The 22,272-nt window shown below is 41.0% G+C and overlaps 3 protein-coding genes across 6 annotated transcripts; 1 reads left to right on the forward strand and 2 right to left on the reverse strand.

Annotated features, from left to right (window-relative positions):
• Positions 1 to 227: 227 nt before the first annotated feature.
• LOC146680605 (uncharacterized) lies at positions 228 to 1,986 on the reverse strand. 2 transcript variants are annotated; one of them, XM_085447823.1, is made up of 3 exons: positions 1,687 to 1,986; positions 1,189 to 1,261; positions 228 to 1,102 (listed from the first exon to the last, which is right to left on the reverse strand). In XM_085447823.1, the coding sequence occupies exon 3, from the start codon at positions 1,092 to 1,094 to the stop codon at positions 633 to 635; it is 462 nt and encodes a 153-aa protein (XP_085303949.1). In that variant the 5' UTR covers positions 1,095 to 1,102; positions 1,189 to 1,261; positions 1,687 to 1,986; the 3' UTR covers positions 228 to 632. The 2 variants fall into 2 exon arrangements, with proteins under 2 accessions (XP_085303949.1, XP_085303950.1); XM_085447824.1 differs by lacking the exon at positions 1,687 to 1,986 and adding an exon at positions 1,537 to 1,654.
• A 2,209-nt stretch (positions 1,987 to 4,195) lies between these two features.
• LOC146680606 (uncharacterized) lies at positions 4,196 to 9,634 on the reverse strand. 3 transcript variants are annotated; one of them, XM_085447827.1, is made up of 5 exons: positions 9,467 to 9,634; positions 8,396 to 8,544; positions 7,534 to 7,698; positions 7,337 to 7,461; positions 4,196 to 4,896 (listed from the first exon to the last, which is right to left on the reverse strand). In XM_085447827.1, the coding sequence occupies exons 2-4, from the start codon at positions 8,450 to 8,452 to the stop codon at positions 7,372 to 7,374; spliced, it is 312 nt and encodes a 103-aa protein (XP_085303953.1). In that variant the 5' UTR covers positions 8,453 to 8,544; positions 9,467 to 9,634; the 3' UTR covers positions 4,196 to 4,896; positions 7,337 to 7,371. The 3 variants fall into 3 exon arrangements, with proteins under 3 accessions (XP_085303953.1, XP_085303951.1, XP_085303952.1); XM_085447825.1 differs by lacking the exon at positions 4,196 to 4,896 and having other exon boundaries at positions 5,394 to 7,461; XM_085447826.1 differs by lacking the exon at positions 4,196 to 4,896 and having other exon boundaries at positions 5,394 to 7,461; positions 8,396 to 8,785.
• An 8,009-nt stretch (positions 9,635 to 17,643) lies between these two features.
• On the forward strand, positions 17,644 to 19,803 carry LOC146680607 (zinc finger MYM-type protein 1-like). The gene is made up of 3 exons (XM_085447819.1): positions 17,644 to 18,199; positions 18,624 to 18,738; positions 18,946 to 19,803. The coding sequence occupies exons 1-3, from the start codon at positions 17,664 to 17,666 to the stop codon at positions 19,471 to 19,473; spliced, it is 1,179 nt and encodes a 392-aa protein (XP_085303945.1). The 5' UTR covers positions 17,644 to 17,663; the 3' UTR covers positions 19,474 to 19,803.
• Positions 19,804 to 22,272: the final 2,469 nt, after the last annotated feature.

The raw sequence follows: 22,272 nt of genomic DNA on the forward strand, positions 1-22,272 counted from the left end.
TCAGGTGGCCTCTTTAGCTTGGTCATCTTAAAAAAGCCTTCAGAGTAACAGAACAGATTAAAAGTGTCTCCATCTTCACAGCTGATCATCTTTTAAGCCTTCAATTCCATGCAAGAAGGTGAAAGTATCTAATACAACCTTAACAGCCAATCAGGCTACAAAAGTCACTTTCATTAAAGTCAACTGATGAGTAATACCACCTTTTATGAGGCTGACAGACAGAGGAAACTTGTTTAAATAAAGTTTTATTTTGAAACATAAAGATGCATTTCACTGAATTTCTTCCACGCGTGAGGGATTGATCACTGTGATTGATCAATGGTTCGCATGACTGGGTGATTCACAGGCTGGTGGTTCTTTGGTTTGACCTTTAACCCCAGCACAGCTGGATGTTTAGAGCGTGTGTGTGTACGCAGGTGAACAGGTGTGTTTCAGTCCTCGGGAGGAGCACTAAGACCAGATCGAACTGGATCATTCTAGAAGTTGTTTGTGTCAGATCAGCAGAGTGCAACTAACACTCTCACCTCCTGTCCAGGGTCTGCTCACATGTTCCTCGACATTCTAAAGCTAAGGCCACACTTCCTCTTCCTGTCACACGATAAGTCTGTCAGTTTTTAGCTCTGTGATGTGGTTCAGCTTGTCTGATCGACGGTGGTGGCAACGTCATCCGAGTGTCCCTCTGCTTCACGATTCCCACAATCCTCTGGGCTTCCTGTGGCGCTGGCTCTGGGCACCGTAACCTCCTTATAGTAGCCCTCCCTGTGTAGCTGGCGGCGGACCGTTCTGGCTGACACGCTGTGGCTCCGCCCAGCGTTCACGCTCTCCGTCACCTGAGCCAGCGTGGCGCTGCGGTTCTTCTTCACAAACTGCACCAGTGCCCGTGCGTCGTGCTCGCCTAATGAGCGCTGCCGCCCGCAGTTCCCCACACGGCTCACCGATGATTTCCCCTGCGTCTTGTACGCCGCTGTCACTTTTGTCACTGTTCCTATGGAGACGCCGGTAAGCTGGGCGGCCTTGGTGACTGAAACTCCCGCCATCCGAGCCCCAACAATGACGCCGCGCTCAAAGTCGCTCAGATCCCGACCTCGGACCATTAGGGCACCTACAAAAGGAATCACATCAGACCCGGTCAGGGGTCATGGGGAACACCTGAGAGAACACATGCACCATCACCCTGTTCAGACCCACCTCTGAGAATCTGCTCCAGGTCTTCTTCTGGCTGTGTGGCCGTAGATTTTAAGGCGGAAGTGATAGAGCAGCTCTGAGGAGAAACAGAATATGATTCAAACCCAGCAAGCGTTATGTAAAACAAAACACTAAAAAGGATTACTAATACCACATTAAAATGCCTAAGGATCATCAGCAACAACCCTTCATAACCCTACACTGACAGTTCAGTAATACCACTTTAAACCACCAAAATCCTAAGGGACAGAAGCTGGAAATAAGTTAAAAACCACCGTAAATCAGTCACAGGTGCTACAACTTTTACAAAAATGAAAAGCTGAGTAATTCCACCTTCAAGAGGTACTTAACTGGATAAAGTTAAAGTGAAGCCGACAGAGGGACACTTCACTGAAGAGGTGGAGGCGGCTTCAGGTGAGGAGTAGAGAAAGGGGGAGGAGAAAGAGGGGCGTGAGGGGGGAGTTGTGAGGAAGAGGAGTAACTCCACACTAACGAGCTTACCTGGAGGCCAGCCTGCCGCCCTCTGACCTCTCTGCTCGGACTGCAGTCCTCTGTGTCCCGTTCTGTAACACACTGGAGGTTATTCAGACCTTTAACTCATCTCTGGCCCGCTCATCTCGCTCCTCCTCTCGGCTCCAGCTCCTTCTTTAGCTCCGTGTTCCAAACACAGCTTCCACTCGGAGACGGTGTTAGCGCCGTCCCACTCCGCCTTCGGCAGAACCGCTTCTCCTGCCCCAAAATGGCGGCCGAACTTTTGTCTTCTTCCTACTGGGCTTGTTCTGGTTGACCCACTGCACATGCGCATTCGTGTTTTCCAAACTGGGCCCGCCCACCACTTCCCGCTCTTTTATTTTTTAATGTTTTAAACTTTATTAATATCAAACATATAAAAAAATTACGATTCCCCTTTATAAATTATTTATTAAATATATAACTAATATACAAATGTTAGTAAATATATAATGTCACACTGTTTAAGTACACTTTTTTCATATTGCTTGGTCTTGTAATTTTCCCATAAAAACAGTTCATGCTTTGTGCATGTGTAATTAATTGTATATACAGGATACAGAGACAGTAAAAAACAATTATACACTCAGTAATAGCCAAAGGTAAATACAACATTCATGTAATCTATCATGAATTTTTTCCACTGAGTTATTTTTCCAGATAAATAATCCTGAAGCATGAAGATGAAGACTTATATGTGCATCAGGATAACATATACCTGATACACATAAAAAGCAACTAAACCCTGCTCTAAATTCAATCTACATCACAGTTTCAGCTCATATAAAATCTGTGTAATAACATTAAACAGTCCTATCCCGGACTGTCCGCTGAAGTCCGTCGAGCAGGTTGGGGAGGAGAGGATGTTATCTAAGCTAACATCCATCATGGACAACACCTCCTACCCCCTGCATGAGACTGTACGAGCACTGAGCAGCTCGTTCAGCTGTAGACTTTTACACTCACAGTGTAAGAAGGAGCGCTACCGCAGGTCATTCTTACCAGCAGTTGTCAGACTCTATAACACAGTTTAACATCCTTTTGGTTATCTTACTAATCAGCTTGTTTGTTCACTGCACATTTTATACATATCTCTGTAAAATTTTTCTATACATATTTCTGTACATTGTTACCTGTATATACGAACTTCAGTTGCTTATGTATATAGGACCACGTTGTGTCTTCCTTTCATATTTTATATTCCCCTTGCTATAAGAGCCGTGTGACCCCCAAATTTCCCATCCGTGGGATAATAAAGGTTTTTTTCTATTCTATTCTCCATTTCTCCAGAAAAGACTGACTGTGTGAAACAAATGCGGCAGCTCAGAGCAGACACACAGCAGCATCATATTAAACAGTCATTCAGCATCATTTAAAGCATAAAAACACAAAAAATACACTGGTGTAAGCCCTTTCCCTTTTATCGTGGCAAAAACTTCTAAATAAAGACAGAGAGAGAAAAGTTGTATGTCCACCAGGGGGATCCACAGCTTCACTCTCAGGTCACCATCACTGATCCACCACCATGAACATCATCACAAACATATCTGACTGTGTCCTTCCTTGCTCCTTCTGCTGGTGGTCGTTGGCTGTGTCCCAATTAAGAGACCACACGCTTGAAGTACGCGCACTACGCATATTACGTACGGTGCGTACTATAAGTACGAGAAGTGCGGAAGTGAGAGGCTTGTGAAATGGGACGGTCTAAACTTCGTCGCGCTGTTCAGGTTGCCTAGCAACCATGATACTAACCGGGAGAAACGTGTCATACAGCATTGTGTGACAGAAATGAAGGAGAAAAAAGTGTTTTTTTGGTCATTCAGTTTTGTCATGACATCACTTTGATTAGTTGAGTATCTGAGGCTGAGACCACGGGACTGTAAAACATGATTGTTGGGCTTCATTTCTGTACTGAACAGTCATTTAAGATTAGTTAGTAAATACCAATTAGCTAATGTTGTTCAAGAGACTAAAATCATCTCACTGTGGTAATGTAAATATAATATGGCCAATATTATACGTATTGTCAGATTATTATGATATATATATGTATATATATATGTATATATATATATTTTTTTTTACAGGATATATTACAGCAGTGAGCTTGAACTGTATACAGTAACCATTGTCCTTAATGTAAATATATAAGAAAAATTGTGTATGTTTCTGTTCTGTTTGTTTGTATATGTGTCTTTTTGGCTGCTGTTACAACCAAATTTCCCCTTGTGGGACAATTAAAGGATTATTCTATTCTATTCTAACTCTGTGTCAAAGATTCAAGTTGCAGTTATTTATATTTCCTGTCACCTTAAATCGTCACTCAAAGACAAGTATCTTTGACAGTGTATATACAGATGTATTGTATATAAGAGACAAATATTGTTCTTTTAATATGTTGGCATTATTACATTTGGCTCAATGCTTCCATGCATGTGTAAAAAAAGCAAATGTGCGAGCTGTGATAACTGCTTCTGACAGAATGAAGAGTAGACTGATATACTGAATATTCCTTTATTGGGTGAGAAAACCAGACCATGTCATAACTGCTTTAAGTCATACAGAATAGATATCAGAGCCTTAAACAGGCTGACTTCTGCTAAATGGGTCAAACTGGGCAGAAAGTATACAAACACATAACATCCTTATAGAATATGATGTAACACTATAGATCAACTTACCTCAGAATATATGAAGCATATAAACAATTACAGCAATATGATGCAACAAACACAGCAGTGCTACTAATCCAAAATACTCAAAGCTTCATAGAACTGGAACAAACATTTATTTTTAGGTCCATTCTGCTGCTGATACATACTTTAGGTTTCTGAATGTTAAACTTGTTGCTGCCTTTCATAGTGTGTAACCTGAATGCCCTGAGTACTTTCTCCCACACTGAAAACACTGGAATGATAAAATTATTTGAACATTAACTAATAAGACTGATTCAGCACAGACAATTAATTATGTTAAACTTTCCTAGGAGTCCTTCACAAACAGGGAACAGTCTGTCTATTCTCTCCATCTGTCAGCTGCTGCTGGCTCTTCCTCCTCCTCTTCCTCACACACTGCTGAGTTTGTCCTGGTGATCATCAGGGGTGCAAAGCCTCACAGATGATGTGCAGCAGTGGGTCCCTCAGTCTGTCCTCACTCTGGACACTTGCAGTTGTCACACATGGAAATCAAATGTGTGATAAGCTACAGGATTCAAACACAAGTGTAACTTATAAATATATGTTCATACTTTTATTACACAATCAGAGAGAAAGAAACAGAGAGAGAGTGCAGGACAGACAGACAGGTGACAGTCTCAGGTGTACACACTGCTACACTCAGAAAAATAAAGGTGCCAACTGGAACCAAAAGTGGTTCTTTAGACTGATGCCATAGAAGAACCTTTTTTGGTGCCACAAAGAACCTTTCAAACAATGGTTCTTTGAAGAACCATTTCTTTCAGTGGTTCATTGAAGAACCTTTAAAGGTGCCCCAAAGAACCATCAAGAAATGGTTCTTTGGGGAACCTTTAATGGTTTTTCAAAGAACCTTTTTAAAAAGGTCCTTCAAATGGTTCTTTAAAAGAACCATTTTAAAGAACCTTTTTTGAGTGGTTCTTTAAAAAACCATTTTAAATCTTTCAAAATAAAATGCATCATAAATTGAATTTGAGTAGGGTAAAAATAAATACGAGCACAGCATAGACATATATTAATGGTTTATTGTCATTTTGTAGTTACCAAAAGACAAAAAGGCATTTTAACCCTCAGCACAACATCACTACTAATACATGTCACATATTAGTGTTTTAAACACTAATATGTGTGTGTATGTGATAAAACACATTAGAAATAGCAATAGCTTCATAACAGACCAATAAATCAACACATCTTCATCAGCAGATGTTTGCATGTTCAGTAAAAACATTTCAACAACAAGTTTATGATTAAAATGATCAATGAACTTTAGCATTACGCTATGTAATGTACGTTTCATGTTGTACTCATGGTCCTTTGTTAGTCCAGTTTAGGATAATGTCTCTGACGTATGTTTCATATCAAATACAGGGAGTGCAGAATTATTAGGCAAATGAGTATTTTGTCCACATCATCCTCTTCATGCATGTTGTCTTACTCCAAGCTGTATAGGCTCGAAAGCCTACTACCAATTAAGCATATTAGGTGATGTGCATCTCTGTAATGAGAAGGGGTGTGGTCTAATGACATCAACACCCTATATCAGGTGTGCATAATTATTAGGCAACGTCCTTTCCTTTGGCAAAATGGGTCAAAAGAAGGACTTGACAGGCTCAGAAAAGTCAAAAATAGTGAGCTATCTTGCAGAGGGATGCAGCAGTCTCAAAATTGCAAAGCTTCTGAAGCGTGATCATCGAACAATCAAGCGTTTCATTCAAAATAGTCAAAAGGGTCGCAAGAAGCGTGTGGAAAAACCAAGGTGCAAAATAACTGCCCATGAACTGAGAAAAGTCAAGCGTGCAGCTGCCAAGATGCCACTTGCCACCAGTTTGGCCATATTTCAGAGCTGCAACATCACTGGAGTGCCCAAAAGCACAAGGTGTGCAATACTCAGAGACATGGCCAAGGTAAGAAAGGCTGAAAGACGACCACCACTGAACAAGACACACAAGCTGAAACGTCAAGACTGGGCCAAGAAATATCTCAAGACTGGTTTTTCTAAGGTTTTATGGACTGATGAAATGAGAGTGAGTCTTGATGGGCCAGATGGATGGGCCCGTGGCTGGATTGGTAAAGGGCAGAGAGCTCCAGTCCGACTCAGACGCCAGCAAGGTGGAGGTGGAGTACTGGTTTGGGCTGGTATCATCAAAGATGAGCTTGTGGGGCCTTTTCGGGTTGAGGATGGAGTCAAGCTCAACTCCCAGTCCTACTGCCAGTTTCTGGAAGACACCTTCTTCAAGCAGTGGTACAGGAAGAAGTCTGCATCCTTCAAGAAAAACATGATTTTCATGCAGGACAATGCTCCATCACACGCGTCCAAGTACTCCACAGCGTGGCTGGCAAGAAAGGGTATAAAAGAAGAAAAACTAATGACATGGCCACCTTGTTCACCTGATCTGAACCCCATTGAGAACCTGTGGTCCATCATCAAATGTGAGATTTACAAGGACGGAAAACAGTACACCTCTCTGAACAGTGTCTGGGAGGCTGTGGTTGCTGCTGCACGCAATGTTGATGGTGAACAGATCAAAACACTGACAGAATCCATGGATGGCAGGCTTTTGAGTGTCCTTGCAAAGAAAGGTGGCTATATTGGTCGCTGATTTGTTTTTGTTTTGTTTTTGAATGTCAGAAATGTATATTTGTGAATGTGGAGATGTTATATTGGTTTCACTGGTAAAAATAAATAATTGAAATGGGTATATATTTGTTTTTTGTTAAGTTGCCTAATAATTATGCACAGTAATAGTCACCTGCACACACAGATATCCCCCTAAAATAGCTAAAACTAAAAACTACTTCCAAAAACATTCAGCTTTGATATTAATGAGTTTTTTGGGTTCATTGAGAACATGGTTGTTGTTCAATAATAAAATTATTCCTCAAAAATACAACTTGCCTAATAATTCTGCACTCCCTGTATATGTCATATCAAAACAAGCCCACACCTGCAGTTGTTTCAGTTTTTCACTGGTGTTTCCTGTCAGCTGGTCAACCTCACATCCATATCAGCCAACCAAATGACAAGTTCCTCCCTTTGTGCTTCAAATCCCTCCCACTCTGAGACAAGGAGCTGAAAGAGAGAGAAAAGAGTCAATTATAAAGAAGAGAAAAGTGAAACCCTCCTCAGGTCTGACTCGCATACCTGCAGTTGACCTGTGATGGACTCCAGTTTGGCGTTCACGTCATCGCTCGCCGATGCCAGCAGCCGAGTCTGCAGGGTGCCCTGGAAGAGCTGAGTTAATGTTAGACTCCTCCTGGTCAGGCTCTCCAGCTGGATGAGCCGAGGTCTCCCCTCTCGCCGCTGCCTCTGAACACAGAAACACAAATTGCATCTGAAGCAGGAGGTGCAGATTTTTTGCTATTCTTTTCTAAATCCAGGCTAGATCACGTGGAGGTATTTGGAAAACTTTTTTGGCCAGCGGACAACTGTTGTCTTGCAGAAAGTCAAATCAAACATATGCGATACACAATCAATTCACAAGAACACATAAAAAAATAAGTCCAGTTCTTGCCTGATTTCAAGTGAAATCTGCATCAAAACAGGGTGACAGAAGTAAAACGAGTGCACAAAGCCTCACTTTGTACAAGCCTGCTATTACAGTTCTCCTCTATGCAGACGGCTTTCCTGTTTTCAAGGCACAACTTGGATCTGCTGTACGAATCTTATGGATACACACTAAATGAAACAATAGTGTGCATGACTCCAGATTCTGATCCCTCATCCTAATATGGTCCCAACATAGCAACAGCAAGAAAGCAAATGTTGAGGCTTCAAAATACAAAGTCCATAAACCAATGGCTGACATGGGTTTTATCATAAGGGTGATAAATATACAGATTTCAGTCTGTCTTAGAGATTTGATGTTCATTTACCTGCAGATGCACTATACGTGCCTGCTCCATGGTTTTCCACAACATTTTGCACATCACTATTTAATACAGGAAGTAGGTGAACTAAAACAAGTCATCTTTCTTTGTGAGAGGACCATATTAATGAAACCAACCTCAATGACATCATAGGGATCCCTAAAGATGCTCCTGCTGCTTCTCTTCCTCCTCATCCTAAGCTTCCTTCTCCTTGTCCTCGCCTTCCATCCAATTGTAATTCAACCTAATTGTGTTTCTCCCCCTCCTCTTCCTCATTTTGTTGGAGCTGTGAACACAATTAATGTGAATCTGGATTAATTTGTGCAAACAAGAAAAATCTACAGCTTTTTGGTCAGAGGTGCTCTTGTGATTTAAGCCGGGTAGAGTAGATTTATGTGTTGATGCTACCTGCTTCAGCTCTGGCTGCTGAGTGATATTTACACCCTGGCTGGATTACAAACTTTAACCATGTGCTGAACTTTGGCCCGGCGTTGATACCTCTTGTTAGTATAACGACCTCTTCTTAGCTTGTATGTATGATGTATGATGGTGGATAAATGAAATATACAAAAAAATTAACTATATTACAAAAGAACATCTACCTTGGAACCATCAAATGACCGTAGCATAACTTGTCAACTAGTCCGAAACTAAGTTATGCAGGAACAGTCAAAGACACACCTTCTCATGTCACATTTCTATTCATTTCTATATAATTCGATTAGACAATAAAGAGTTATCTAATCTAATTATTCATTCAAAACACTTATGCATAGCTGTATTTTATACAGCTCATACAGAATTCAAAGTACAGGTTCATGTGAGTATTTAATGTACGGCTCAGATCTACAGAATTTCAAGAGTTTCTAGAGCAGACACAGAGCTCACGTCACAACAGGCTTCAGGCGCCATTTTAGTGACTTTAACAATATATTAAATTTTAATTTCGGTCTAGCTGACATTAGGTTATGTACGCAGCACGCAATTGAACCACATATTTTAGAAGCCAAAGGTTCAAATTAGCTGGGAGCAGCTTCACTTAATTATAACAGTGGTTTTGTTAGGAAAACAGTTGGATACTAAATTGCGTTGACCTCAACGGCTAACGTATCTAGCTAATAGCTACTGTTAGCACAACATTAACAGCAAGCTACAATGACGAGTAACAAAAACAAAACAGTAATAAGGTTTTAATGAAAATGTTTTACCTTTTCTAACAGTCCCAGAATCCACAGCTTCAAAGTCCAGCAGGTACTGAAGACTGTTATCCGTTTCGCTGTCACCGTCCGTGAGTTTTTTTTTCCCGAAGGTCAAGGCCCGCCGCTCGCACACTCTGTCTGCGCATGCGCATCCCAACGACTGACCCCCTCCATCCGCTCCCGGGAGATTATAGTATGACGTGTTCTGACGTCTCTCTCTCTCTCCCTGTCATTTATTTGGCTCGAAACACATATTAACAAATTGATCAGTGATGAACAACTACTCAGATCATTTACCTAAGCAGTGTGCTTTGTCAAAACGAAGTCTGTGTCCATTACACTGACATTCTGTTCTGCAGTTGTTATTTACTTGTATTTTATAATTTGACTTTACATACTGCTGGGTGGTTTGTAAAGTTTATTATTATCATTATGCTATATTTTCAAAAATATATAATAATCTCAAAAGTAATGCCTTGGAGTAGAAAATAGTAATGCTTTATTAAAATGTAAAACTAAAGTACAGTATTTGAATGTGTGTATTGTGTCTATTGTTTGCAAATATTTCTAACTTTTATTTGAATATTCAGTTTCCTACCATCTTCTCTTAAATGGTAATTGCCAGGTATCCCGCCCTCTCCCTTCGCACACACATGCACACAAAGAAAACACACAGTATAATTCACAGCCTCATTATAGTGAATAAATATTTATGCCATTTACACCATCAAACTTAGATTGCTAAGGATAAAGAACCTTTTGTTCTTTAAAGAACCATTTGTAATAGCTGAAGAACCATCCACAAAATAAAAAGGTTCTTTGACGTATGATGGTTCTTTAAAGAACCATGAAGACATCTGAAGAACCATTTAAGAACCATAATTTTTCTGAGTGTACAAAACAGCACAAGAGAAGGAGGATTTAGTGTTTGTGTTATTACGAGTGCTAAACAAGAAGAGTTCCCAGATGGTACAGTGGACACATGTGTGACTCCTGTGATTAAAGCATCTTTCTTTCAGCTTAACGAGTGAACCGTCAGCTCGTTCAAACACACGTTAAAGTCCGTTTGGCTCGACACCACCGAACAGAGGCGGCAACATAACATAGCTAACATTAACAGTGCAGTGAATCCTGCTTGTGCCGTGATATTCAGGACTGCAAACCGAGCAGTATCACTGACTTTCAGCTTGTGTTGGGTGGATATATGACTGACTTTAATTATCCATAAAATCATCACATTCTCTGTAAGTTTAAGGTCAACTATTGAACGGTGTATATTTTAAAGTAAACATCACTAATGTCACATAACTCTGCTGACATGTGGCCAACAGTAATGTTTTAATGTTCTTCGTTATTAAACATTCGCACATAAATAACTGACATCATATTCAGTACTTACTTTTGACAGTTCACTCTTCGGCCGCTCCCTTCTGCCATATTTTGCAGCAAAATTATCCACACCCACCGCCGCGCTATGAATTGTGGGATATATGGGACCACGAAGCGTGCACCGGACCGCGCTTCGTGGTCCCATATATCCCACCCGTGTACGTGTGGACATAGCCTGAATATACAAGATCACATTTCTGTAACAAACACATTAGTGAGGTATCTTCAGACTTTGCATCAGAGTCTTACACACTCAGGGAAAAATTCTGCCGAAGAAAACTTTAACTACTGTGATGGAAGTGGGAATGTTCCATGTAGTTTTGTTAATTTAATGAAAGCTTCATTTTACTCAGAATTGTTGCTTTATTGTTTATTGAAGGTGAAGAATGATATTTTTTGAGTGCTGATGCTGTTACTGATGATGATGATGACTTTTAAGCTTTCTGGGAGTTTTCAGTATCATCATGTTTGTTCAGCACTTTTTTAACTAAACCTGGAAGCAGCAGGTGAGCCACCTGTTGAAACCAGGCTGAAACACATCGAAACCTCAATCAGCCGTGGTCACATGACCTGGATGTTTTGAAACCTCAATGCTTCATAAACTCGATGACACAGCATGGAAATGGCAGCATGGAAACGGCAGGCGTGAGATCATAATTCCCATAATGAATATATTTTATCCATCTGCTTGTGAATTTGATCACCTAAACTTGTTTCTCAGCTATGAAATTTATTTATGTACTCCAGAAAAGGGCCAGTATAGGTTACCACCACTTCATCACACTGTGCAGGTTCGTAAATCATTACAGACATCCACACTTACTGTCACTGATCTGAGAACTGTCCAGCTCCATCTAACGCATAAACACTTTATGTTATCTACACTCAGCTGGAGTAGAGACCTGTGCACCACGTACCTGTGATCCACCTACACCTGGCCTCCAGGACTGTTTGTCTTTTTCAACCTCCGTATCTCATACTAGGCTCTAAACCAAACTATGACCTCTGCAGCTGTCAAAGAGTTTCAGTACTGATGCCTTACAGATAAACTGTGAGGTAAATAAAATGTCACTTTAGTTCAGTTAGAGTGAATTTATGCATTTAATCACAAAAAAGACAGTTTGCTTCAAATTTAACACTCACAAACTAACCAAACAGCGAGAGACTCTACCAAATGTCCTCTAAAAGTTATTCATTTAATGTCTCATGGATGTAAAGCTTTCAGTCTGCTTAACTTTAGCTCCCACTCGACAAGCAGAAAAGTTTGATTTATGGTGATCCACACCTCTGAATGAAACCATTCATTCAAAACAAAGCAACTAAGAGGGAAATAGACATAAAGCAAGGAATGGAGCAACACTGTACAGAGAGGGTGGTAATACACTTCCTAGTACTGCACGCATAATGTTGCACATTTTCACAAATCTGTTTCAGTGAGTATATTGCACATTAGTCGGTGATTTAATCCCATTGTACATTCGAGGTGAGATGAGGTATCGCTGTGTTATTTTAAGTGTTCAGTATTTTTTGTTTTGTTTTCCAACAGTCTGACTGTGGTGTGTTCAGTGTTGTGTGAGTATTTCACTGTTTGTGTTTTGCCATCAGTCTGACAGTTGTGGGGAAGAAGCTGTTAGACAACCTTCTGTGTGTGATGATACTGTCCTCTCTGTTGTGTCTCAGATTGTACGTACAGTTTTTGTGTCTGAGCAGAGGGTGAGCTGGATGGTGTGAGTCCCTGATAATTCTCTCTGATCTTTTTCAGCAGTGTTGTCTGTACGGAAAGTCGATGGAAGGAAGTTTTGTTCCTATGATCCTCTCTGCAGACTTTATGACTCTTTGCAGAGCTTTCCTCTCTGCCCGTGTGGTGTTTCCGTACCAGACAGTGATGCCTGCAGTGAGGAACCTCTCTATTAGTCCTCTGCAGTGTTGGTCAAGTTACTTGAAAAAGGTAATCAGTAACTAATTACTGATTACTTCCCCAAAAAAGTAATCCCGTTACTTTACTGATTACTTATTTTCAAAAGTAATTAATTACTTAGTTACTTAGTTACTTTTTAAAAACACGATTTACAACCTGAAGAGGTGATAAAGCGATAGATCTTTCAGCCCAATTCTACTTTTTCTACATAATCCATCATACACAATGTAATCAAATGGAAAAATCTCTTTTTTAAACTTGTTTTATCAGTTTTAATCTTTTAACTTTATGCATCAAGCAAAAATTTAATTATATGCAACATTCTCTGAGTTGAATAAATTAGTTTAACATTTAAACCTATTTTCTGCACATTCCAGCACATAAAATAAAATATTTTTTGTGTTTACACTCACTCTTTCAAATAGATGCAAGTAAAACACAGCAGAAAATAAATAAAGTCAAAGACTCAGCGGTCCTGTTGCTCTATTTTCACCTATTAAGCAGCACTGCGGTAGGTGGAGGTTTACCCTGGTGCAGGTGTGCCGCGGCCAGTTGAAGAATCCGCGACTTTCTCTGTGAGTTTCGCCCCATGAGTTGGGCAGGGATAGCTCAGTAGGTAAAGTGGTCGCCCCCATGATCGGAAGGTCGGCGGTTCGAATCCACTTAACGGCTACCCTGAGGTACCCCTGAGCAAGGTACCGTCCCTACACACTGCTCCCCAGGCGCCTGCTTAGTGGGCTGCCCACTGCTTCACTGAGTGAATGGGTCAAATGCAGAGAAAAACAAGTAATTTCCCCATGGGGATCAATAAAGTATCCATTATTATTATTATTCCCATTACGTCATGGCGCACTCGGTGCTTGCTTGGAAGTTTAGGGTTTTTTTTCGCCGTAAAAAGAAGTTTTCTTCCCACACACAACGGACGCTAATGTTTTTGTCACTTTTTATGGAATCAAACTCAAAGTAAGGTCAGTACTTCCATGCTTTAAACGCTGCACGCTCATACTCTCTCCCACAATCGATATGTGATCCATTGTTGATCTGCACACAGCTGTTGTCACTAACGGCGCACTCGCTTACGTCACTGTCGTGAGACATTCTCGCAAAAAATCACGGTTTTAGTAACGCAGTAACGCAGCGTTACTACGGGGAAGTAACGGTAATCTAATTACCGTTTTTGCAATAGTAATCCCTTACTTTACTCGTTACTCGAAAAAGTAATCAGATTACAGTAACGCGTTACTGCCCATCTCTGGTCCTCTGTAGGCCTGCGTGAGAGGGCAATGGTTCATGCCGGCTTTCCTGAGTAGCTGAATGTCCAGTATTAATTCCTTGGTCTTGTCTGTGTTGAGGATGAGGTTGTTTTCCTTGCCATAGAAAAGAACATTGTCTACCAGAGCCCTGTACCCAGATTTGGTACAGCTGAGAAGGCATTTTTGATGTTGCTGTAACAGTGATCCAGTGTTTTATTTCCCCTGGTGGGGAAGGTTACAAACTGATGCAGTTTGGGTTTTTATTTTCGTGCTCGCTGATCATGTCGTGCAGCTTTTTCAGTGCAACCTCCTCATTAGCAGATGGGGGTAATGTACACGGCACTCACAATGATGCACTGCAGTTCTCTGGGCAAATAAAAAGGCCTTAACCTCAGATTCAGAAATTCCACATTTTTAGGACAGGATTTGCTGGACGAGGGCGGCCGTTCCACCGCCACGGATCTTGCCGCTGTCCGTGGCGCTTCAATTCGCTCTGAAGACCGTGTAGCCCTCTGGTGTTATTGCCGTATCGGGTATCCTCTCCCCCAGCCAGGTTTCACAGGAACACAGTATGGACCACTCCTGAATTTCCTGAATGTCTTTTTCTGTGGAAATGCAAGCATGGAGTTCGGCCATTTTAAACTGAATGAAGGCGCTTTAAAAAAAAAAAAAAACATTTAAAGGCATCTCTAGAAACTCCACAACCCATCTTTTAACTAGGGTGACCATATTTTGATTTCCAAAAAAGAGGACACTTAGCTCATTCATGAAGAACTTGTTTAAAGAAACATATTTAACATATTTAACATATTTAAACGATGCCTTCTCTGTGTGGTTAATGAATTGTGAAATAAAATATGTCATATAGGGTTTTACAAGTCAACAAGTGCAAAAAACAAACAAACTTCAAAACCTCTGGAATTAAATAATGGTACAGAAATAATGGCGCATCTGCATAAGAAAAATTACCAGTACTGGGACGGTATGAGGGCTGGACTGGGACAAAAAATTGACCGGGGCATTTTGACTACAGACCGGCCCACCAGGTATTATAGGAAAAGCCATAAAGCCTTTGAATGAAAACAAATGCTGTTGTGATGTGATGTACACTGTCTTGTTGGTATATGTATGATTTCTATACGTTGTACATCAGATAAAAACTTTGGCTGTAAGATTCAGATAATTATTTATTAAAAGCTAGACATTTTAAATGCGAATAAGAAAGAAAAGTATTTCTTTGTGCCTCCCTTTTCCCTGTTAGTGCCCTACCTGGCCCCCTGGCAAAACTTTGCTAGACCCGCCCCTGCACAGTTACCAGCTGTCAGCTACTTAGAAAAGGATCCTGGTGTTACTTGTCTCTCAGAAACAGTTCATAACTTCCCTTCAACTCATTTGTGTCACCTAAAAGGTAAACCTGTTTCTCCATCACCTGTTCAGCTCTGCTGATTCAGTAAGGACATCTCCTGGTTTCATCTTCATGTTTCCCTCTCGCCACATATCCAAACCGATATCATATCACTATCATAACATCATAGCACCCACCCAGCTGTATAGAAACTCCGTCATGCTAGCTAGTACACAGTACGAGCTATTGTAACTGACTGTAAAAAGTCAGCACAACGAAAATTAACTCTACCTAAACTTGGTTTATATCTGACCCAGATAGACTGCAGGTCATAACTTCTCACCTGAAGTTCAGTTCACCTGATACTCGGACCGGCGGCCGCCTCGGGTCTCTGCTCCTCCTGCCTCCCCTTTCACTCATCCACCTGCTGGCCTCTGTGGAAGCTCCGCCATAGCCACCACCAAATAACTTAGTTATTTTTACACATCGGCCAGCATCTAGCCAATCCACCACCTTACATTGTTTATACCGTTACAACAACAACAACAACAAAACCATCGGCTGTAAAAACGAAAAATCACCATCGGCCCACCGGTGGCCAGTCCAGCTATGGTCGGTATGAGGAAAATTCTTTTTCAGTTCGTCTGAAAAGATGCACTTGCGCTTTGGGATCTTTTGAACATCATTAGGCGCGTTGCTGCGCGCTGTCAGTCCCGTCTGTCAGTGCAGAACAAACGCTCACAACGCAAACATGGGTCCTCTGTCGGAATACAGGAAAACCTCATACACATGTATATGAAGTAAAGACTGGATTACATAGACACTCACTGACCTTCAGCCACACATGAAAGTCCTTTATGGGGGAGGTAAAGTTTAGGGTGACCAACCGTCCTCTTTTCCCCGGACATGTCCACTTTTCACGTTCTGTCCGGGGCGTCCGGGGGGATTTTCGAGATGGATTGTACATGTTACCAATATAAAATAAATAAATGAAGTAAAGAACTGAGGATTGGAGTGGATTATTTTTATTTACATTCACAGCACTGATTAAAGCAGATTAAATAAGTTTACTCATTTAAAGATAGCGAGAGCAAAGCTGTTTCTCAATGTGTCCACCAGGTGGAGACACAGCTCCACCTGGTGCTGTGTAGTCTGGCGCTCCAGCAGTTGGAGCTTTTAGTGTGAAAGGCAAAGACAGGCCTTTTGGCACATGTGCAGATGCAGTTCGCCTGGTGTGAGAGTGGAGCCAGCTGAGGTTAGAGAGCAAGGGAAAAAGAAGAAACTGAGCCTGTTGGATGGACATGGAGCTTTTACACAGGTGTGACGTGCAGCAGGTCCTTAGGTGTTCACTCCCAGCCTTGCTCAGCCTGTGACAGGTGAGCATGAAGCTCAGGGACACAGACAGACTGACAGTAAGAAGCAGCTGTTTCTCACATTTGTGCGTTTCACTTCTTAACTAGTGATGTTCGATTCGTGAACGAATCGTTGAATACTCGAGAATCACTTGACAAGTGAATCATGATTCACAAGCCCAATTGACTCACTGACTCATCATTGTTGTTGTTAGCAAACTAATTCCATTAGTAGGAATATATCTAGCTTATAATTAAAATTGTGGGGGGAAAAAACAACAGCCAGTTTCGTAACAAAAGCATTTCTGCTCTGAACTGGAAGAAAAAACCCTGAGTAGAAGCTCACATCAAGAAAATAGCTCCTCGGCAGTGGCGGCTGGCCCATAGGGGGCGCTCGGGCTCCGCCCCCCCAAATGTGGAGGAGTAAAAATATATATTTTTAAAAAATTCATCAATGATAGTTTTACTATGTGTGTGCCCATATACAGCCAGGCGTATTTTAACATTTTCACCAGCTGACTCATTAAAGTTCAACCAACAAACGGTGTTTTTCTTCTTCTGGGGCGCTCGTCAAAGCGCCCTTGATATGCAGCGAAATAGCCTATCATTAAATGGTTGCCAGGGGAAAATAATAAATATTTGACCTATCAGCGTCGCTGAATTAAATGGTTTGGGGGCGCTTAAAATTGCGCCCCTGCAGAAAACGCGCGAAGATTTGCTGTTCTAGAATTTTACCTCAGTCAGTAGCCTAAGTGAGCTATAAGGTCAGAGAGAGACGATGGCAGCGGTATTGTTAACGGTTGAGGCACAGCCTCCCCCAAATTCGGTTAGATCGCTTCTAACCTACCCTTTTGCCAGAAGGACAATGGCAGAAAAACTGCAAGTTAAAGAGTTGGGACCTGACAAGCCCGAAATTCAACTAACCCAGGCCTACGATGGGGCCGCTGTAATGAGGGGTACCACTGGAGGAGTGCAGCGTAAGATACAGGACATTTATGCTAACGCTCACTACGTACATTGTTATGCCCATCAGTTAAACCTGGTAATGCAACAAGCAACCTCCCACATCCCTCAAATCAGTCACTTTTTTTCCGACATAGCAGGATTCGCTTCTTTTTTTACTAAATCGAGCAAGAGGACTGCAGTGCTTGACGAGGTGGTGGCGCACCGACTTCCAAGTGCATCGGCAACCCGTTGGAACTTCAACAGTCGTGCTGTGAATACAGTGTATGAACATAAAGACGATCTGGTGAGGTGTTTTCAGACCATCCGTAACAGTGAAGGATTTGATGCCCCTACAAAGAGAGATGCCGGTGGTTTCGTGAGAATGCTGGAAGACGAAGCTTTCTGTTTTTTCCTGGCCTTGTTTCACAAGATAATGCCACATGTAGACATGCTGTATAACCACCTACAGAAGAGAAACATCGATTCTGTCACCATCGCAGGGATCACCCAGACATTCATCAGCCGCATGCAGGCTATCAGGTAGGCATAAAAGCATAAATATGTAACCTAGAATAAATGTTAATTATCTATGCATAGATTCTATCAAATTCTCTGCATATATTCTGTGTTCTGTGACTTAAATGTTTAATGGAATTCAGATAATTTTGATTTATATCAGCCTTTGAAGTAATTTTATGAAAAATATTTGATTAAGTATATTTGATGAAGTATATTCCCAGTAATGATTTGATGTAGCCTATACCATAGGCTATTTCCTGAAATTATGGCCAGGGCCTTTATTTACTTGCACTGGTTTTCCCCCAGCCATTAAACCAGGTCCGGTTATTAATTAAATCCGGTAATTCCCGGTAATTAGAACACAACCTTTGTTTGGTTTGTGTTTGGTTAATATATCCCTATTCAGTTTTCAGAAGCCATTAATGAAACTTATGTATTGGATCAGGGAGGCACTTCCTAATCTGGTTGTGGATGAGGAGTACAGGGGACCTGTTCAAGACCCACCCACAAAGAGACGGAGAACATTGGGGGAAGACAGGCAACACCATTTGGCACTGGAGGTAAGCACTAGCTGCTTGGTCTGATTTAAATCGGATCATCAGATAAAATCTAATGACGATGCTGTCAGATGTCATTTGATATAGTGGTCATGACTGTTTTGTTTTGTTATGGACAGATTTTTTTTTTCAGAATAATGATTAACATGAGACATGTGCCAAAGTCTTACCACTGAATCTAACTCTTACCAATTATATATTATTGGATAGGTGTGCGACACCATTATGAGCCATGCCAAGGAGAGGTTTTCTTTCACCAAGCACCTTGTCAGCGCCACTCTGTTGCAAGGAGACTTGTTCCAACAACACAGCAAAAATTTTCCAGATGCAGCACTACAAACCACAGTGGAAGCCTATCCCTCATTGGACAAAGCCAGACTTAAAACAGAACTGTCCCTGATCTACGACAACGAGGAGTTTCAGAGTTGTAGTGGTGCGCTGGCGCTCTATCAGGTTCTGATGGAAAACAACCTTCAAGACACATTCACCGAAACTGTAAGTCTTCTTAACATCCTCATCACCACACCAATGACAACATCAGAATCGGAGAGGTGTTTCTCTACTTTAAAGAGGATAAAAACTTTCCTGAGAAACAATATGGCTCAGGATCGGCTCAACGCTCTGGCTATGCTGTCCATAGAGAAAAAACTCACACAAGAACTTCCTGATTTCAACACCAGGGTCATCGAGAAATTTGCCACTCAGAAAGACAGACGAGCAAAGTTCTTGTACAAATAAGAACCCTTAACCATATTTACTCTCTTTCTCCATCCCTCTCTCTTTCTCTCTTTAGCCCACCCCCCCAATCAGTTTACAGTTGTTGTTTTCAATAGTTATTTTTCATTCATTCAAAAAAAAAAAAAAAAAATCTGTTCATGTTCATTTTTACAAATCTATACAAATGGCCAGAATATGGTTGTTCATTTTTACAAATCTATACAAATGGCCAGAATATGGTTGTTCATTTTAAATTTAAATTAAAATTGTGTTGTTTGATGTACTCATTAAATGGGTCATTTTAGTCGATATCATAAAAATTGCCCCCCCTGAGATTTTTTTCAGGAGCCGCCACTGCTCCTCGGTTCAGAGTAGCATCGCGCTGCTAACATGCTAACAACACATTTGAGATACTCACCCCCTCCCTTCCTGTGCTGAATCGTAAGCATAAGCGAATCACTCAGGACTCGCTCACCCCCTCCCTCCTGTGCTGAATCATTTCTGATCTGGCATTGTCATGGATAAAATCATATCTTTCCGAAAGGAGTTTTTGTGTCAAGCTGGGGTTGGCCGCTTCCTCTGTGGCCCCTCTGCTTTGGGGTGTGCCCCAGGGATCTATCCTTGGGCCATTACTTTTCTCGCTGTATTTACTCCCCCTTGGTGCGATTTTTCGTAAACACGGAGTGTCATTTCATTTGTATGCCGATGACTGTCAGCTTTACTTACCTTTTAGTCATTTGGATACCTCCCCATGTCAATCACTGCTTGACTGTCTTAGCGATATTAAATTATGGATGGCAAATAATTTTTTGAATTTTAATGGTCGCAAAACGGAAGCAATTTTATATGGCCCGCATCGTTCTACTGATTCTCCAGATGTTGATTTTGGTGATTTGACCTCTCATCTGAAAAGTTCAGTCACTAATCTTGGTGTTAAACTTGATTCTGCGCTTACTTTTGAAGGTCATGTAAGTGGGGTGGTAAAATCAGCTTTTTATCACCTCAGACGCCTGTCGAAGGTTAAGCCTTTCCTTTCCAAACCCAATTTGGAAACTCTTATTCATGCTTTTATCACCTCACGTCTGGACTATTGTAATTCCCTTTTAATAGGGGTCGGGTCGGGCACCTTGTCACGCCTGCAGTTAGTGCAAAACGCGGCGGCGCGATTTTTAACCGGTAGTAGGAAATTCGATCACATCACTCCGGTTCTGGCTTCCTTGCATTGGCTTCCCATTGATTTTAGGGTTCGTTTTAAGGTCCCTTTATTGGTTTTTAAATCTTTAAATGGTCTGGCTCCTGTGTACTTATCTGACTTGCTGAAGCCACATGTTCCTCCTCGCTCGCTCCGTTCAGCTGAGCAGCTGCTGCTGTCGGTCCCCAAGTCGCGGCTGAAATGCAGAGGAGACCGTGCCTTTTCAATTGCGGCTCCGATGCTCTGGAATAACCTTCCCCTCCAAATTAGACAAGCGTCATCAGTGCAGGTCTTTAAGTCCAGATTGAAAACCTATTTTTATTCCCTGGCTTTTAACTCTGTAGGAAACTGACACCTTCTTATTTATTTTATTGTTTGTAATGATTTTATGGTATTTTTAATTTGGTTGTTGTTTTGATCTGTGTTGTTCAGCACTTTGGTCTGCCTGGTGTGTTCTTAAAGTGCTATACAAATAAACGATGATGATGATGATGATGATGATGAATCATAGAGCGAACGAATCACTCACTCACTCACTCACTCACTCACCCCCTCCCTCCTGTGCTCACAGCTTCTTCTTCTTCGTGGTTGGCAACCAATGTTAAGGCGCATTACCGCCACCTGGCTCACAGTGCAGTGGACATTTAGATGAGAAAATATATATTTGACACACTTAAGGAAAATACTAATAAAATACAAATAAACAAAATAAATGTTTGTTAAGCAATTTTGATAGGAAATTGCTTAATTTTAGAAATGTTTTTGCTCTTTTTTTTCTCTATAAAATAGTTTGGTTTTTTTTTTAATCATTCATCTTAGCAGTGGGATTTACATGAAAAGGGAAACAAATTAAGTTTGAGTGAAAATGTAAAATTTTTGCACTCTCTGGTCAACTGACTCAGTGAATCAAATGACTCAAAACATCCGATTCACTTTGGTGAGTGACTCATTAACACTCGATTCAGTAAAAAGAATCAAATTTACCATCACTATTCTTAACACAGACGTTCAGTGACCCCACAGAGGAAGCTGCAAGTCTGAGAATCCTTTCAAAGTAAAATATTTAACATGTGGTCTGCTCACAGTTCAGACCTTTCAAAGTAAACCTACACTGTAAAAACTGTGATTGGGGTTAATTAGAATCTAATAGGAGAGTAATAGTAATTATTACTCAGTAAAAACGTGTATGAGTAGTTTTAATCAAATCTAAGCAAAATTCAACAATTTTGAGATGTTCAGTTATTTAAATTTACACAGTTTTGTTTGGGGTAAATTCAGCAATGGTTTGTTGAGTAGATTTAAAAAAAATGTTTGAGTACTAAAAAAATTTAAGAAATCTAATAGATTTAACTGATGAAAGCATTTTCATTTTAATCATTGTACACTTCCGCCCATAATCCTTTGTGCCACGTGCAGGACACACGCGCTTCATGAGTGGACGTCTCCATTTTGTCAGAGGTAAGACTTCTTAATTTGTTCAAATATAAGACACGGTTTAAACAATAACGTATATCGGTTTTGAGTAAAGGTTTTAAACAGTATGATACGTCGAAATTTTATTAATAATCATCACTGTAATGATAGTATCGTATTTTTACACAAATGGCAGTTAGTGGACTGCTAGCACA

The sequence above is a fragment of the Copadichromis virginalis genome, linkage group LG23 (assembly GCF_057382275.1).
Source record: "Copadichromis virginalis isolate Kocher_CV1m ecotype Utaka linkage group LG23, C_Virginalis_male_GT1.1, whole genome shotgun sequence".
Taxonomy (NCBI): Eukaryota; Metazoa; Chordata; class Actinopteri; order Cichliformes; family Cichlidae; genus Copadichromis; species Copadichromis virginalis.